At 36.9% G+C, this 16,541-nt stretch overlaps 1 protein-coding gene across 2 annotated transcripts in view; it reads left to right on the top strand.

The window, feature by feature from the left end:
* The window catches only part of ITPKB (inositol-trisphosphate 3-kinase B), a 76,453-nt gene that overhangs the window by 52,620 nt on the left and 7,292 nt on the right, over nt 1-16,541 (top strand). For both annotated transcript variants that reach the window (XR_005556475.1, XM_039341733.1), the window contains exons 3-4: nt 11,340-11,439; nt 13,965-14,178. Coding sequence is in view for 1 of the 2 variants with exons in the window: in XM_039341733.1 (XP_039197667.1) it covers nt 11,340-11,439; nt 13,965-14,178 (314 nt within the window). In the remaining variant the exon portion in view is untranslated. The remainder of the gene's footprint in view (nt 1-11,339; nt 11,440-13,964; nt 14,179-16,541) is intronic.

The following is a 16,541-nucleotide window of genomic DNA, read 5'->3' as shown; positions in this document are numbered from 1 at the left end:
TCCTGGCAGCTTAGTATCATCTGCAAATTTGATGAGTTCCCTTTCTATTCCGTCATCCAAGTAATTTATGAAGATATTGAAGAGTACTGGGCCTAAGACAGAACCTTGTGGTACCCCACTGTTTACTTCCCTCCATATAGATGCAGTACCATTAAGGACTACTCGTTGAGTATGATTTGTCAGCCAGTTATAAATTCATCTGGTGATGATGCTATCTATCTCACTTTTTTCTAGCTTACAAAAAAGTAGGTTGAGATCTATTTGTCTGTGTTGTTCGTCCATCGATTTTGATGAGGACCTTGACATCTTGTAGATTATGGGCCATAGGTGGCTGATAAGACCGATGTTAGCACGGAATGTTCTACCACATACTGAACAAAGAAATGTAGACACTGTTACTTCAGCATTTACAGCTCTGGCTTTGCAGAATGCTCGCTTCTCTTGTGCCAAGATTGTCCTTCTGTGTTCATATGTCTGGCAACCCTGGTACATCAAGGTGCGCCATGTCGGTCGATCATGTCCCAGAAGTTCCCAAGAGATGATGTTAATATCCAGGGACTTGAGAGAGGCTTTCAGCGTTTCTTTGTATTGCTTCTTTTGTCCCCTGTGCGATCGTTTTCCTTGAGACAGCTCACCATAGAAGAGCTGTTTAGGGATGCGATGATCTGGCATCCTGACAACATGGCCTGCCCAGCGCATCTGGGCTTTCATCAACAGAGTGTAAATTGATGATAAGCCTACTCTGGAGAGGACATCTTTGTCTGGTATTTTATCCTGCCATCGGATCCTCAGAATTCTATGAAGGCAAGTCATGTGAAAGTAGTTCAGTTGCCTAACGTGCCTCCTGTACACTGTCCAGGTCTCACTAGCATACAATAGGGTAAGTTAGCACTGCTGCCTGGTAAACTTTAAGCTTAGTAGCAAGGCTTATTCCACGGCGGTCCCACACATTAGTCTGCAATCTGCCAAATGCAGAACTTGCCTTGTCAATTCTACAGTTGACCTCGTTGTCAATTGTCACTGCACGGGAGAGGGTACTACCAAGATATGTAAATTGGTCCATTGCTTGCAGCTTTTGTCCCTTTACTGTGATGGTAGGCTCTTGATATTGGGCTTTTGGAATTGGCTGGTACATCACTTCAGTTTTCTTCGTGTTGATGAAGAGGCCAAAGTTGTCACAAGCGGCTGCGAATTTGTCCATGCTGGCTTGCATTTCCTGCTCCAATCCTGCATTAAGAGCGCAGTCATCAGCAAAGAGAAGATCTCGTAGCACAGTCTATTTATCTATTTGTCTAATGCAATGGTTCTCAACCTTTTTAATGCCGCGACCCCCAACCGGTTGTAAGTCGAGGACTACACAACCGGTCATAAGTCAAGGACTACCCAACTGGTCATAAGTCGAAGACTACCCAACTGGTCATAAGTCGAGGACTTTCCCTGCCCGGGAGCGCCGCACATGCGTGGTGCCGCCCCCTGCGCCGGCCGAGGCATAGCTGGCAAGCGGCAGAGACGGAGCAGGCCGACCACTGGCTGGGCTACCAGCTGGCCTAGCCCAAGAGAGGTAAGGCACCCGCCGGGCCCCACACACGCCAGCAACCCTCCCTGCGCCTGCCGGCCTCCCACCCCTGGCCCTCTTTTACTTACATTTTTAGTAGTTGCTCAGCAGGGAGGGGTGGAAACTTGCAGACAGCTCACCTTCGCTGCAGACAACTTGCAGCACCGTTTGCAGAATGGGACTTTTGGCGGGCTCAGCAGGGCAGAGACAGCCTGGACAATTCCTATTAGCTTTTGAAAGCCAATAGAATTAGACTATTCAAGAGAGTCCATACTATTGGCTTTCAAAAGGCAATAGAATAAAAGGGAATAGCACAGCTAAGGAAAAGGGGGAAAAAATGGCGGACTGCATTGTTTGGTGACCCCCGTGAAATGGTCATTCGACCCCAAATGGGGTCGCGACCCACAGGTTGAGAACCGCTGGTCTAATACCTTACTGAAGTCTAGGTATAGTATGTCCACAGCATTTCGCTGGTCTACTAATTTAGTCACTTTGTCAAAGAATGAAATAAGATTGGTTTGGCATAATCTATTGCCAGCTCCTTTAAAACTCTGGGATGGAATCTGTCAGGTCCCGGTAATTTATATTCATCAAGATGAATACAATGGCCTTATAATATAAATACTTGAACTTATATACTTGTGCTCTGATGCCTGATGAAAGTTCAGTATTTGTGTGATATCTTATCGCAATTTATTAAATTTGTATGCTGCATCCTGCAGATCCCAAAAAAGTTTCTTCATTTCTGCATTTATGAGATTCTTGTACAGGCACCTTTACACAGTACATGCCTAAGGGCGTGAAGTAATATAAGGGCTGTTACTCAAAAAAGACTCCTAGAGACATGGATGTGATTCCATTTACAAACCATGAACTCTTTGGAGGAAGCCCAGATAAGAATGTAATGGCTTTGTATGATACGTACTGTAAGTGACAATGGACACATCCTGCCCAAAGTAATAGATTTTGTAAGAATTGTTTCTCGTCTGTTATCTCAGCATTGTTCTTTTGAATTTGCAAGTATGTTCATGTCTTTTAAATGCTGTTCCATAATTAATGTTGAAATGTTCCATTTTCCTGTTTCCAATGACTGTTTCCCTTTTAATTTAGAAGATATTTCTTTATCTTATACAATGAATCGGTTTTAGTGTTGTACTACATCTGAAAATGCAGTTTTAAGCTTTCATGATTTTTAAAAAAGTTTAAATATACAAAAATACAATTGATACCCTAAATTTTAAATTGGCACCATGAACGCTTTCCTTTTATTAAAACTATAATTCTGTGCTACCTGCAAAAAATAAACCCTTTAAAACAGTTATATTCTCGGATTATTCTAGAGATACATCACTTTGACACTTCTGTTTGACTGCTGTAGGGCTGCTCACTGAGAGCTGATTAACCCTCTTACCAACATTCAATATCAGTTCCAGTGTCTGCAAAACAATAATATTCAAACAGAGTTTTAAATTACTAAATGACAAATGTAAACCAGAAGTAATTAAGAGGAACTGAAAGGAATTAAAATGTCAGGATTGTTTGGTAGTATTTATTTGGTTTTAAAAGCAGTAGTTTGTAAACATAATACATTTTTAAATAAGTTGGTTAGAATAACTTTTGTTATTAAAAACTGAGATGTGTTTTAGAAATAGTTTTTCTAAATTAATTTTGAAGAATAAACAATTGCTCACAGATCTGTATTTTTTAAAAAACTGTTAAAACACTAACTTTATTAGCAGGATTGCATTGGTTTCTTAATTTATTGGTAGCTTAATTTATCCCACTGGAAATTTAGGTGTTCTCCTTTACTATGTATCTAATGTTATTTAGTACATAGGTTCTTATATAAATCATAATACAGTCATAAAAATCATGACTCCATATAATATCAAAACAATTAAATATATCTCAAGCTCCTGTACAACCTCCTTCCACATTGATTCCCAAATGCACAATGAAAGAACTTTTTAATCACAACAGTTCAGAGAACTAGTGTGTTGGTTTAAAAATCAGAGATTATCCTAGGTGCTGCCAAAAATTTGATGTTCACTAGATTTTTATACACCTGGGTTGTTTTTTTAAGTCCATTTATCTATTATCCAGTCTCTAAATACTGGTCACTAGATCAGGGCTTTTCAACCTTTTCACCGACTATACCACTTTTAGGATATGGCAATATTCGAATACCACAGCAAAAAAAAAAAAAAAAAAAAACCATCCCTGTTTGAAGTTGCAATTGCACTGAAATGACTTATGACCATTTTTCATATTTATAACCATTGTAGCATGCCCAGGATCATGTGATTTATATTTGGATGCTTGGCAATTGATTCATATTTATGATGGTCACAGTGTCCCAGGGTCATGTGATTCCCTTCTGCAACCTTTTGACAAGGAAAGTCAATGGCAGGGCTGTTGGTGGCCAAGTGCTAAGGTGGGATTTCCTTCCTTCCCTCCCTGCCTCCCTCTTTCTCATTCCCATCTCCTTCTGAAGGAAGAATTTGAATGCCCCCCCCCATATGTTCCCTCTTCCATATATTCATCAAACAAGGAAAAGCTTCCAGAGACAGAAAAGAGAAGCCATTGAGGGAACTAGCTTAAAAATGTGCATTCCCCTTTAAGAATTAGCTATTGGCTAGAAAGGAAAGTTAAGGAGCACAGCCAGCATTTAAGGAAGAAAAAAAAATGTAGTAAGTATTGGCTGCCGGCTAAGGCAGCCTCCTCAAATGGCTCTATTCATAAGTAAAGGAGTGCTACAGGCAAAATCCATTCAGGAGAAAAATACTTCAAAATCTCTTGCAGCTAAACTTACAGCTAACAATAGCAGAGCAATGAGACATCAGCCATCAGCCAAATAGAAATTGCCAAATACTCCTTAAGAACACAAAGCCCACACTGCACAAATCCTAGAACTTCAAAGTCACAAAAGCACATAAGAATCCTTCCACTCTCCATCTCCCTCCCTCCCTCCTCCATGCCTCACCTCCAGCCGATGCTGCCTTTCTTCATTGCTGCCTTTTATCATTCCTCGTGGAGGGCGACCCCTCCCCCGCTGCATTTCTTGCCTGTTTGCTGCTGCCAGCACAGGTGGCTGCCACAGCAGTTGTAGATTGGCTCATGGTTGGCCTTCTTGATCTCCTCTCCCTCCCACCCTTCTCCTTCTTCTTTCCCTTTGGTGCAGCTAGAGCTGACTCCGCCTCCTCCCAAGGTGCTGCTTTTTCTCTCTCTCCCTCTCCTGCCCAAAGTGCTTCCTTTTATAGCCTCTCCTGTCTCCGCCCCCCTCCTCCTCTCTCTTCCAGGTGAACCGGAAGTGAGCCTGGGGCCTTTGCCTCGTCCCAGCCACTCTGTAGCTCCGGAGGACTCTCTCACAGTAAGTCCTTGCCTGTGCTGGCTTGTTCCCTCCTTCACTACACTTGGCTGGTCAGGGTCGCGTACTACCTGCCACATGCTAATGTACCACAGGTGGTACGCATACCACTGGTTGAAAAGCCCTGCACTACATAACAAATGACAAAGTACAGAATATTTTACACCAATCAGAATCTTTAGTTACAGTTGGGAAATTTAGAATTGAAACATATGTAGTAAGCAAAATAGGAAAATAAATCCTGAGGATAAGAGGTAATTTATTTATTCAATCAGCCTATTTTTCAGTTATTTTCAATGCCACAGTTTTTCAAAAAATATCTTAGGTGCCATTCAACCACATTCAAGACTTGGGTGACTGGGTAGAGAGGTACTTGCCATCTCAATCTCTGTCTTGTAATGATTTGTAGCTGTTCCAAGGAAAGGATTTTCCTATAATTTCTTTGATCCATCTGTTCTTATCTGTTGTTTCTCCCTTTTACTGTTTCCCTCAACACTGCCAAACATAACCATCATCCCGTCACACTGCATGCCAAGTATATGAGTTTTTGCTCGTTGATCATCACTTCAAGTCATTATTTAGTCCAGGACTGACTGATAGGCTCTTTTTGCAGTTCATTTTCAGCTAAAAGCCTGGAAGAAACACCCTCTTAAAAGCAACAACATAGAGGTGCAATTTATGCCTTGCTCAAGATACTTTTATAGGTTGGCAATCCGTTCTAAGGAGATCCTATTTCAAGTATTATCCAGCTTTTTTGGATAATCTTTGTTGCAGGACAACAAACAGGACTTTCAAAATTAATTTTGGAATCCAAGCATATTCAAATAACCTGTATCCAAAAAAGGAAACTTTGTAAATTAATAATAAAAAGTACCTGACTCATGTTTGAAAACCAACTGACAAATAGGACAATTATTTTAGAGTTGGTATAATGGGATCTGACTTTCAAGCCCCAACAAGCTCCAAATAATTGTATTCCACATTAGCTGAAGTTTCCAAATTTCAAAAGCAGCGGCACATAATAAAGTCCTTGGATGTGACTAGAGCACTCACAACTAACTAAAATGGGTTTTCTGTAAATTAAAGTGTCTGTCTCTATGTATTCTCAGAGAATTCCAAATGTCTGAAATAGCTGTGCTTTGGTGTAAGCCATTCAACCAGATGTTTCTACCTGCCAAGGCTTGCAAACAGATGACTCCACTGTTCCTTGTCCAAAATAGACTCCTGTATTGCGTACAGGAAGAGGGAATGTATTTGTTTTTCCTACATTTTATTTAAAACCTCTCATTCTTTAAAAACTATCCAGCTTTCTGTAAGGATGAAAGTTTTGCTTACTACCAAAGTATACCATTTCTTGACTGTTTGCATTATAAGCTTTAAAAAATGGCTTATTTGGCAGCAAGAATTTTCCTTCCTTAAAATTCTTTTGACTATTCTTAGAATTCATTAGTGTTACACAAAATAAAGAAAGCTATGCTTGCATAGCAAAAGGCTGTTTCCAGTCTATATGTTGCTCCACATACCTGGGCCAATAAATAACTTAAATTAGCTTCTGTTTTTGCTCACTTTCTTTTGAAAAAAAAAGACAGTTGAGAAAACTTGGCAAAATACTATACCATTCCTTACCTGCTGAATACAAATTTACTTAAAAGGATAGACAAATAAAAGAATATTCTCACAGAAGCTAACCAAATTTTTCAAATTCAAAACTCAGATTTTTGCCCAAGTAAGAGATATCAATTGCTGCTAGAACAAAATGCAGCTACCAAGGCAGATATATCGATATGATACTTTTTCTTCTGAGAATTATCTTACCCTAGTTCCTTTTGAACCTTGGCTAGAAAAATGCTAGTAGAAAAATCCTCATAAGCAATGAATTCCCTCCCAATTGTTCTGTAGTAAATGAGAGTGTAGACTCAACACATGAGTATCTTGGATGCTATTCCACATATTTCAGAAATGAAATCAGGTAAAATAGAATCACAAAAACACCAAAAATCCATGGACACAAACATATGGATGAGAAAACACACTGGATTACTTAACTTGGTTTTAAACTCAAAATCTAGGTGCCCATATTTGAAATTCTTGGTTTCTATTTAGGTAGTATCATGATTTCTATAAAAAGGCCCAGCTGCTGAATAGGCAAGGGAATTGCATGAAAACCTACTCTTACCAACCCATTACTTCAATATCAGTGCCTGCCATTTAGTGAAGACTATATATGATCTGCAATAGAGGTCCATATTATGAACTATAAGTTCTGGAGACCCCTAGCCAACATGACTAATGATTAGAAGTGCTGGAATTGAACTCAATTGTACTCAGCATCTCTAGAAGATCCCATAGTTTTCATTCCATCTACTAAAAGATAATTCAATGCTCTTTTTCTTTCTGTTAGAGAACTGTATCAATAGTGTTTCAGATGAATGAATGCCAATTATTCAAATATCATTAAGCCACTTCGATATGTTCCTGATGTGGGCAAAGCGAGATTTACTTTTTCTACTATTTTTAATATAAACTAACAGTAAACCGCAAAGTTTGATAGATGCTTCAATTTTTTTATATCAAGTCTTATCTTTTGAGTTTACAGTAATAATTTTAAAGTTTATTTTTCTTATGTTCAGGCCACTGAAAAATCCTTCCCAGTTTCATCAGCATACACTGAAATGTTAGTGTTGAAGAACTTAGCTATGTGGTTTTTTTCTTTCATTCAACTGTGTCTAGTTCATGGACAGTTTCTTTGGCAAGGTTTCTCAGAAGGGGTTTGCCATTGCCTCCTTCCTAGGAATGAGAGTAAGTGATTGGTCCAGCCCAGAAGTGAAGTCCCCCAGGTGGCTTTAAGACTAAGGCATGACTAGAACTCATAGTCTAGTCTGGTACCACATCAAGTTGACTCTCTGTTTATTATCTAATTATGTAAGTGAATTGTGTGTATATTCCAGAGAAATAAGTACAGGTATGCATGTTTCATACATTAATAGGCAATGCATAGATAAAGATTCCCTAAAATAATGTTTTCACATGGGGCTTGAAAGGGAAGACTTTGTCAGCACATAATAATTAGTTTTTGTTCCCCTTAATGCATGGTATGAAAGGTTTTCTGTACATTACTAGAAACATAAGCCTACCCTCTAAAATGTATTATTAGGGTTAATGGCAATGTTGAAGAAGGGGCTGAAAATAGCAAAATAAAATGTAATATGCAAATTACAAAATACTTCACCTAGGAACAAGAAATCATATTTAGAGATATAGGACGGGGAGCACCTGACTTGTTAGTCGCACTTGAAAATATAATATGTCATAAGTGAATGTGTATCACTAATTTTAGGTTATATCCTAAAGTTTATTTTCCAAATTACAGGAAGTAATAGTTCTACTATTTTGTATTGGTCAGACTCAAAATACTAAGTTTAGTTCCGAGCTCCACATTTTCAGAAAGTTTCAGAGAAACTTGACAGATACAGAGAAAGTCAACAAGTGTAGTTGGACATTAAGTTTTAGGAAGAGAGAATAGGGGAATAGAGTATGTTTAGTCTTGAGAAAGGATAACCGAATCAGGATATGAAAGCATTTTTCCAGCACTTGAAAAGAAGATTAAAGAGCGCAACACAGAGAACAATAATCTTAAGTTATTGTTCCATTTGATGGATGTATTCAGTCAAAGGCTGGATGAACTTTTGTTGGTTATAGGTTAATTTGGATCCCTGTACTTCCCTTTCACACAAACAGACAGACACACACTCACAGAAGATAAAACTAATACAAACTAATAGAAAGTAGGAAAGAAAAAAGAAAAAGCAAAGAAAAAGCAAAAAGTACAAAGAAGGAAAATAGAAAAGAAAGACAATATAAAGTAGTGGCTTTTGATATTATTTACAGCAGTTCACAACTACAAATATATTTTGACCTCTTTCTAAAGTTACATCATATTACTCTTTCTATAATCTAACTTGTCTAATTATCAAAACTGTAAGTCACAAGTTTTTTTTTTTCATTTTTATGCAGAAAGCCCGTAAGAGGCTTCCAGTCAGCAGAACTGTTGACAATGTGTTCTTAATCCTAAAAGGAAAAATTCTAGCTTCAATTGATCTTGAAAATCCTCTGTATCAAAATATGTATTTGGATCCAAATGTTTTAGCTTTTTTACACATTTACCAAGCATGCTAAAATGTCCGTTTGTTGTCATTTCAAACATACATTTGAAGTGCTATGTGTTCTAGATAATGTTTTGATGTCATGTTCCAATGACACTGTACATTTTATAAAAAATATTTTTGACATCATAAATGTAAATTTCAGCCCTTTTAATACACATTTTTCCCAGATCCATGTACTTTTCAATAATTTTATGTCTTGAACATTATCAGTGTAGAATGGAAATATTAATCTTGACAATGAGCATTTTTATAACAAGCATTTGGGAAGCTATTATGATACTATGTACTATTCTTGTTTCATTTAACTCTGGCTTTGAAGTAGCTCAGATTTTCTTATGCTCTGTGATTTCTAACCACCGTGGAAAGAAAAACTTGGCTCTAGAACAATTACTTCTCTCATGAACATTTTATCCTGGGACTGAATGACTTAATGTTTGCATTTTCATAGGAGGATCCCTCTTCTGGGCAAGTTGAGTCTTATTGATGTGGAAACCCAAATTCCCCAAGAGGCTTTCCTTTTAAAAGAATTAAGCAGACATGCGTCAAAGCAAAGAAACACTTTAGTAAAGGGGAATCCAACAGTGCTTTCTGCCAACAAGGAACAAAAAAGCCAAAGTACAGTGCTCCTGGCATTCTTCTTGGAAACCCACATGTTGGTATAGAAAGGTGCCTTTAGCAATGTTGACAGTAAATTGACTAAAGCTACAAGTCTGGATAAACATGAACTTGATGAAAAAGGAAAAGAGGCTCCTGAAATTATTTCACTCCTCTACTTATCTTCTTGAGCATGTCATAGCTGCTCCTAAATTTTTCATGGCCAGAAGGTGCCTTCACAATAGTTTGTTATAGAAATTTAGGTAGACTAGCATAGATTACATATGATTTTGCTATGATGAAAAAACAGCAAACTGCAAAGAATGATAAAGTTCCAATATAAGAGAACAATTATTCAAAATTTTGTACATTGCACATATTGTATTTTCGAATAAAACTACTGCTATATTGTTTATGGCTGAGCTTTTCCTTGGTCTTCTAGTACAAATGAAATTATCATGTTCTTAACTGTAAATAATTTTAAATTTTAAGACCATTTCATTTGTGCCACAGGATAGTTTTATCCACTGTATCAGATTTCATATGTAATTCTTTTAGCCATAATGGCAATTTCATATTTTGTTTCTTTTATATGTTTACATTATTCTGCCCTCTGTTCGACATTTTAGTGTGGATTTTGACTATGATACTTGATTGCTTAGAGTTAAAATCCTTGTTGTTGTCTTCTTTTATTCTTTTGACCACTTCACCCATTGTTTTTTGTTTGCATATTTCTTCTTAGACAGTTTGCTTTGTCTTCTGGTTTTGAGATAAGAAACACCTCGGCCTTAATTAGCCACATGTTCCATTTGTGCAAATTGTGGGAAACTGTTTTCCTTCAGGAAGGACTGAGGCTTTCCTCTGTTTTCTAAGTGACGCTTTGCTGATGTAGTTAGCTAAAGTTTCTCTTTTGGGGGGGGGGGAATTCTTCCTAAAAGATAATAACAAGACTAACTTATTCAGGGACTCCTCCACCCTGAAGGTATTTTGGAAGAGAAAAAGGTCAGTACATACTCAAGGTACTTCTTGTACTACTTACTATACAACTCTGTCTGGTCTTAGCTAATATCTTGTCATTGCTTTCTGCAGCCATGGATATTTCCTAGCAGCAGAAATGGTGCATATTGCTCTAGCTGGGTTTGGAAAAGAAGTGGGCAATACTTGATTTTCACTGCTCCTTCCACTCAGTGGGCTCCTAGCATATCTGCATAGGGGAGACTTAATGATGTAATCAAAGGTGGGACTGCATTTGATGTGCAGTGTTTGCATAATGTGACATTTAAGTCCAGACTTAATAAATAAAGCAGATCTCTGAGCATAGCAAAAGCAAAATATCAGTTATGTATGGAAAATGGAAGAAAAGAGTTTACTTACTTTTCAAATATATCTTTCTTTTTCCTCTACCAGGTATATATAGAACAAGCTTAATGGTGGGAATTGCAAGTAAATCATGAAAGTGTGAACATCTGAACAAGTGTGAAAAGAAGAAATTGGCTTATCTTGAGTTGTTTAGTTGATGTTTCTTCAGCATAGATGCCTGGTTGAGCTTGTTCTACCACCAATATCTCACTATTCATATTTAACCAGAGTTTTTAAACTAGGTATTGCTATAAATACAATTTCTGTAGTCTCTTTAATTTATCTTCTTTTTTTCTAGAGCAAATCGTGGCGGAAAATCAAGAACATGGTGCATTGGTCCCCCTTTGTTATGTCTTTTAAGAAGAAATATCCCTGGATCCAATTAGCAGGGCATGCAGGTATTAAAGATCAAGTTGTGCTAGTTCCCTCTCAAAGGGAAACTTTGAGAGTGAAAGGAAAATGCTTAGAAAGTCTCTTGGGGAAGTTAAGATAATTAGCTAGTCTCAACATAAATTACTTCTGTAAATTGAATTATAAGTACTTGTGTTTTTCTCCTACTGTTTTATCATTATAATGTCAGATTAGATTTGTACTAGAATTGCTGGTTTGTTTTATACATAGTAGAGCAGGCACCTGAGGAAATCAGTAATGCCCAAGAAATTCACTTTCTGATTTTATTTTTTAAAAACTATTTTAATTAAATTATTACAATAAATGCAAAGCTACATTTGCAACAAGACACCAGCTTCTAACATAATTTTAAATAATAATAATAATTTATTAAATTTATATGCTGCCAACTCCCAGCTACTCTAGGATTTCTGAGATAGTTTTTGCTTAATGAGAATGACTACCTTATGTAGACTCCTTAAACATTCCTAGAAAATAAAAATAATGTGGCTGCAATCTAGTGTTTGTTCAAAAGTGTGTTACCTGCCATGAAAAATTACAAAGATAAATTGGGGGCTAGAAAGGATCATGAGACTCATCCTTAGGAAATAGTTTTGAAACTAGCCGTGACAACCATTTTATAAATATGCATAACTTCCTATGACAGCTGCTTTGTGTGATCACCCATGATTTTCTCGTAAAATTCCAGTTGTGCTCAACAACTTCAAAATGTTGCTTAACTCTGAATTATGTATAAAGTCTTGAAAATGTAATGCTACTTGAAATATGTGACCCAAGGACTAATATTTTTGATCCTTTCTTTGTCCTGTCATGTTAACAGTTTGGGCACATAACAAGTCTATGTCTCTGCTGTGGACAACTCTGTCTGAATTTCTTACAAAGCAAATCTTCTGTGTTTCTCAGAAAAAATAGGGTTCTAACACTCCATCAGAATGATCCATACACTATAGGGCCTTCCCCATGATGGGCATATCCTGTGTATGTCCCCTATAGAGAATTGTAAAGTTGTTTTTGTAAGTAAAGCAATATTACTGGCTTCCTATGCTGTTTCTTAGATGTTACCCTTCCCTCTAATTTCCATCTGCTACTATGTGATAGGAGTCATTCTTCCCACAGAGCTCCCAGTTATCTACCCAAACAGCTTATATTATTAAAGTAGGGGTGGGGCACCTCTGGCCTATGTAAATTTTGCACATCCATTAACACCAAAGCTCTTGTGGAATCTTTTTTGCCCTACACAAACTCCTGCCTACAAAAACAAAGTGAAGATGTCATAAGAAAAGAGATACCGGCTTTTCCTCCGTGACTATATATCAGCAGTATTCCGTGCACAATTCATTGCAAGAGAGGGAAATGCAGACTAGATTGCTGTCCTCTGTGGGTGAGGCCTAAGAAAAGACATTCTGGGAGATTATTTGGCCCTTTAGTCATAACATTAAAATGAGCACTAAAGTGTAGGTAATGAATGCATGTGTTATTTTGCTTTCTAGCATTCCTGATGCAATGAAGTTGCACCACCATTCAGGAAAAACTGCATGATCTGCACATGAACAGGGGTCTCTGTCCTAAATCAAGCAGGACTGTAATGGATATAGATTTCTGTTCACTTTTTTATTCACGCATATAGGATTGATCAAAACAAAACAAAATGAGGAGCCCAGAAATGCTTTAAAAGTGTCATGGAATAGTTTATTGACATTCCCCTACCTCTTTTATCCTTTATACAAACTCCTTTGCAATTTTTAGATAATTTTTAGTACAAAAAGCAGAAAAAGAGCTGTGTTTGGAGAAAAACAATTGACCAGAAAGAAATTCAGTTATATAATAGTATTTGTATATGTGGGATAAGCAACATTCTCCTCTATACTCATTAAACTTGCACATGAGCTGCATATATTTCATATGGACATGATTTAGATAAATAAGTCGATCATATTGGGTTCAGCTTCATAATCATGAGAGAGTAATTTTAGGTCAGCTCCCCTTGTGCACAAGAGAGACTATTGAAACACTTTCATTAGTTAGGATGCAATGCTTTTTCAGTCTCATTTTCTATCTCTTTCCCACATTAACTGGGGGGGGGGGGAGAAACCATTTTAACAAAATATTCTATTTGGTCTTTTTATGCTGCTTTGTCTGAAGTAGATCTATGTTATTGCTATTCATTTAATATCATAACATAAAGTGTCTATTTGTACAGTGTCAGAAAACAAAAGAATAATCTTGTTTGCCTTTTCACTTGACCCTGCAAGTAGCATCTATAACATTTCAGGGTATATAGCCATTTGATTTAAATACAATAGAAAAAGCAAAGAATTTTAGCTGATCCCAACTTGTTGCTGAACATTCAGATTATGCTGAATGTTATAGGAACTGAAATCCGGCATACCTGGAGGGTACCAGGCAGGACAGCTGAGGCATTCCATAACGGGGTGAAGTATTCTTTGTGGCAATTTTTAAAAATGCTTCCATTTGCATTTTAAAAACAATTTTGTTTTGGTCTGTCTTTCAGGTAGCTTCAAAGCTGCTGCAAATGGGAGGATATTAAAGAAACATTGTGAGTGTGAACAGCGTTGTTTAGACCGTTTGATGAATGATGTCCTTAAGCCTTATGTTCCTGCCTATCATGGAGATATTGTGAAGGATGGGGAGAGGTATAATCAGATGGAAGATCTCCTAGCTGATTTTGATTCTCCTTGTGTCATGGACTGCAAGATGGGAGTAAGGTTAGCTTTTCTTTATAGACAAGAATATAGAGTAACCTGATTCTTACAATATTTGAAAATAAATGTGAGGCAAATATAGATTTTATTACCTGTATGTGAGACAAGCAGAGTAATTTAGCTTTGCCCTGCCCTAACCTTGCTGAGAGTTTGTTAACAGTGAAAAATCTACTCATTGGTTTGATCTAATGCAAATCTGAAGTTCAATTTTACATGAGATGTTCTTGCATGATCACTGTAGATCAAGCTGATTTTTATCTCTGTTTGAAATCTGGCAGAGATGATTATTTTGGAAAAAGCAGATGATTTCATTGTTTAGGTTTAAGCATGAACAGACCAGTGAAGCCTGATTGTAGGCAAAAGTCTGTTCTCTTCACTGAATAACAGAAAGAACAATCCAAAAGAAACTTCCCTAATCTAATGCCATTCGGATTTTCAATTAACTCCCATTATCCTGACCCAGGAAAGTGGATGGTCATGTTGACTGATAAGAGTTTTTTTTTATTGTTTTGTCTGTTTGGAGAGAACAGACTTTTGATGTCTAACATGATGAATGGCCTGCAGTTCTTATCTAAATAATTTAAAACATGGGAATTTTACAAGAGGGGAATTATAACTCATTTGGGCTAGTAGTGTATCTAGGATCTTTATTTTTATCTCACTTTTATTTTTATAAATAACTCAAGGCAGCAAACAGTTGTAATAGTCTTTCCTCCTCCTATTTTCCCCACAACAACAACCTTGTGTTGTGGGTTGGGCTTAGAGACAGTGACTGGCCCAAGTTATCCAGCTGCCTTTCATGCTTAAGGTGGAACTAGAATCACCAGTTTCTTGAAGAAAAGGTCCTTCAGAAACTACTTTTTAATAGCACTTTTGGTATTGAATTGTGTTCTCTAGCCACCCCAGCCCCATGATAGAGAAGGAAATTCACTGCCCTATGTCATTGTAAGTTTACTCTTTGTGAAAAAGGCTATTTGCTGTTTGATTTAGAATTTTCTTGCACTTAAAGAAAGCACAAATCAAATTAACTGCATGAACAAATGGAAAAACATTCTAAGTTGTGGGTTGACCAGCACATTTTTCCCAAAAAGTACATCTTCGTCAGAGAGATAATAGAGGATTACTACAGTTTACTTGATCTAGAAACAACTATAAATTTGCTGTTCTTCTGTATCTGTGTTTAAGAGTGTGTTTAGCATAGCTCTTCAGTTATATATAGAACCTTGGCTGCTCTATTGAAAATAAAATATACAGAAAATAATTTATTTAACAATATGTATTAAAGATCAGTGATTCCATTTTTATATTTCAAGTAAATTGATGTCTCCCAGATTTGTTGGGACTGCAGATCCAAAAATTTCCAGATATGGCCAATGGCAAAGCTATCTAGTAACTTCAGACACCATAGTTTTAAGAGTTACTAGGTTGTTAACTAGGTTGGTAAAAACCAGTAAATGTTGGAGAAAATTCAGAAAAACTGGGGGATATGAAATTGATACCCATGATTAGCAGAATACAATCCTAGAATGTATTTCTAGTCTACTGAATACTTCGGTGTAGGGGAATCCTTGGTGCCAATGTTCAGAAAGCAGAGTGCTGAAAAAAATTAGTTCAGTTCAGTTTATTTTATCTCAAACATAAGCAAGATTGCACAATTAAGCTTATTTTCAGTAGACAAACTAAATTTGTTTCTTCACACATATATAGGCATCATTTCTGTACATATTCAGATGATTTTCAAAGGAAATAAGTGAATAGAGATATATTGACATTTATTAAGCATGACTTTGAAGATCAGGTTTAAAATATGGCTGCACAGAAGCTGCTGGGAAACATGCTCTGCTTATGGCCTTAAAAGCTATAAAGAAGACAGCAGATTAGGCAGTGTTTCCCAAACTTGACAATTTTAAGGCATGTGGAATTCTGGGAGTTGAAGTCCTCATGCCTTAAAATTGTCAAGTTTGGGAAACACTGGATTATGGGATCACTTAATGTAACCTGGTAGAGTTCTACTTATCATGGTAAGGTTTAAGAAAGCAAAAAGCAATCTATTTGACTCTTCAGATAGTAGTGTATGACCCTTCAGTTCTAGCTTAGTCGACAAGGGTGTCTGCCCATGATTTAAGATATTATCATTCTGAGATCAATAAATATGTCCATGAACATTTTGAACATATGCTGTTCTCAGTTTTATGTTTCTATGTAAATATGGAACCTTTCATGTTTGAGATAAAAAAACTACTGCTAAGAAATAGAAGCTCTCATGACTAGGAGTGTACTGCAAATGAGGAGTTCAATTTGTAGAAGTTTATAAGATCTGTAATTAGAATCTTAGTTTTTAAGGTTAAAGGACAATGGAAAATTGC

Source organism: Crotalus tigris, unplaced genomic scaffold, assembly GCF_016545835.1.
Source record: "Crotalus tigris isolate CLP2741 ecotype Arizona unplaced genomic scaffold, ASM1654583v1 scf7180000017771.5222438, whole genome shotgun sequence".
Lineage (NCBI taxonomy): Eukaryota > Metazoa > Chordata > Lepidosauria > Squamata > Viperidae > Crotalus > Crotalus tigris.
Note: the sequence above shows the minus strand (reverse complement) of the source record. Positions and strands in the feature narration are given on the sequence as shown.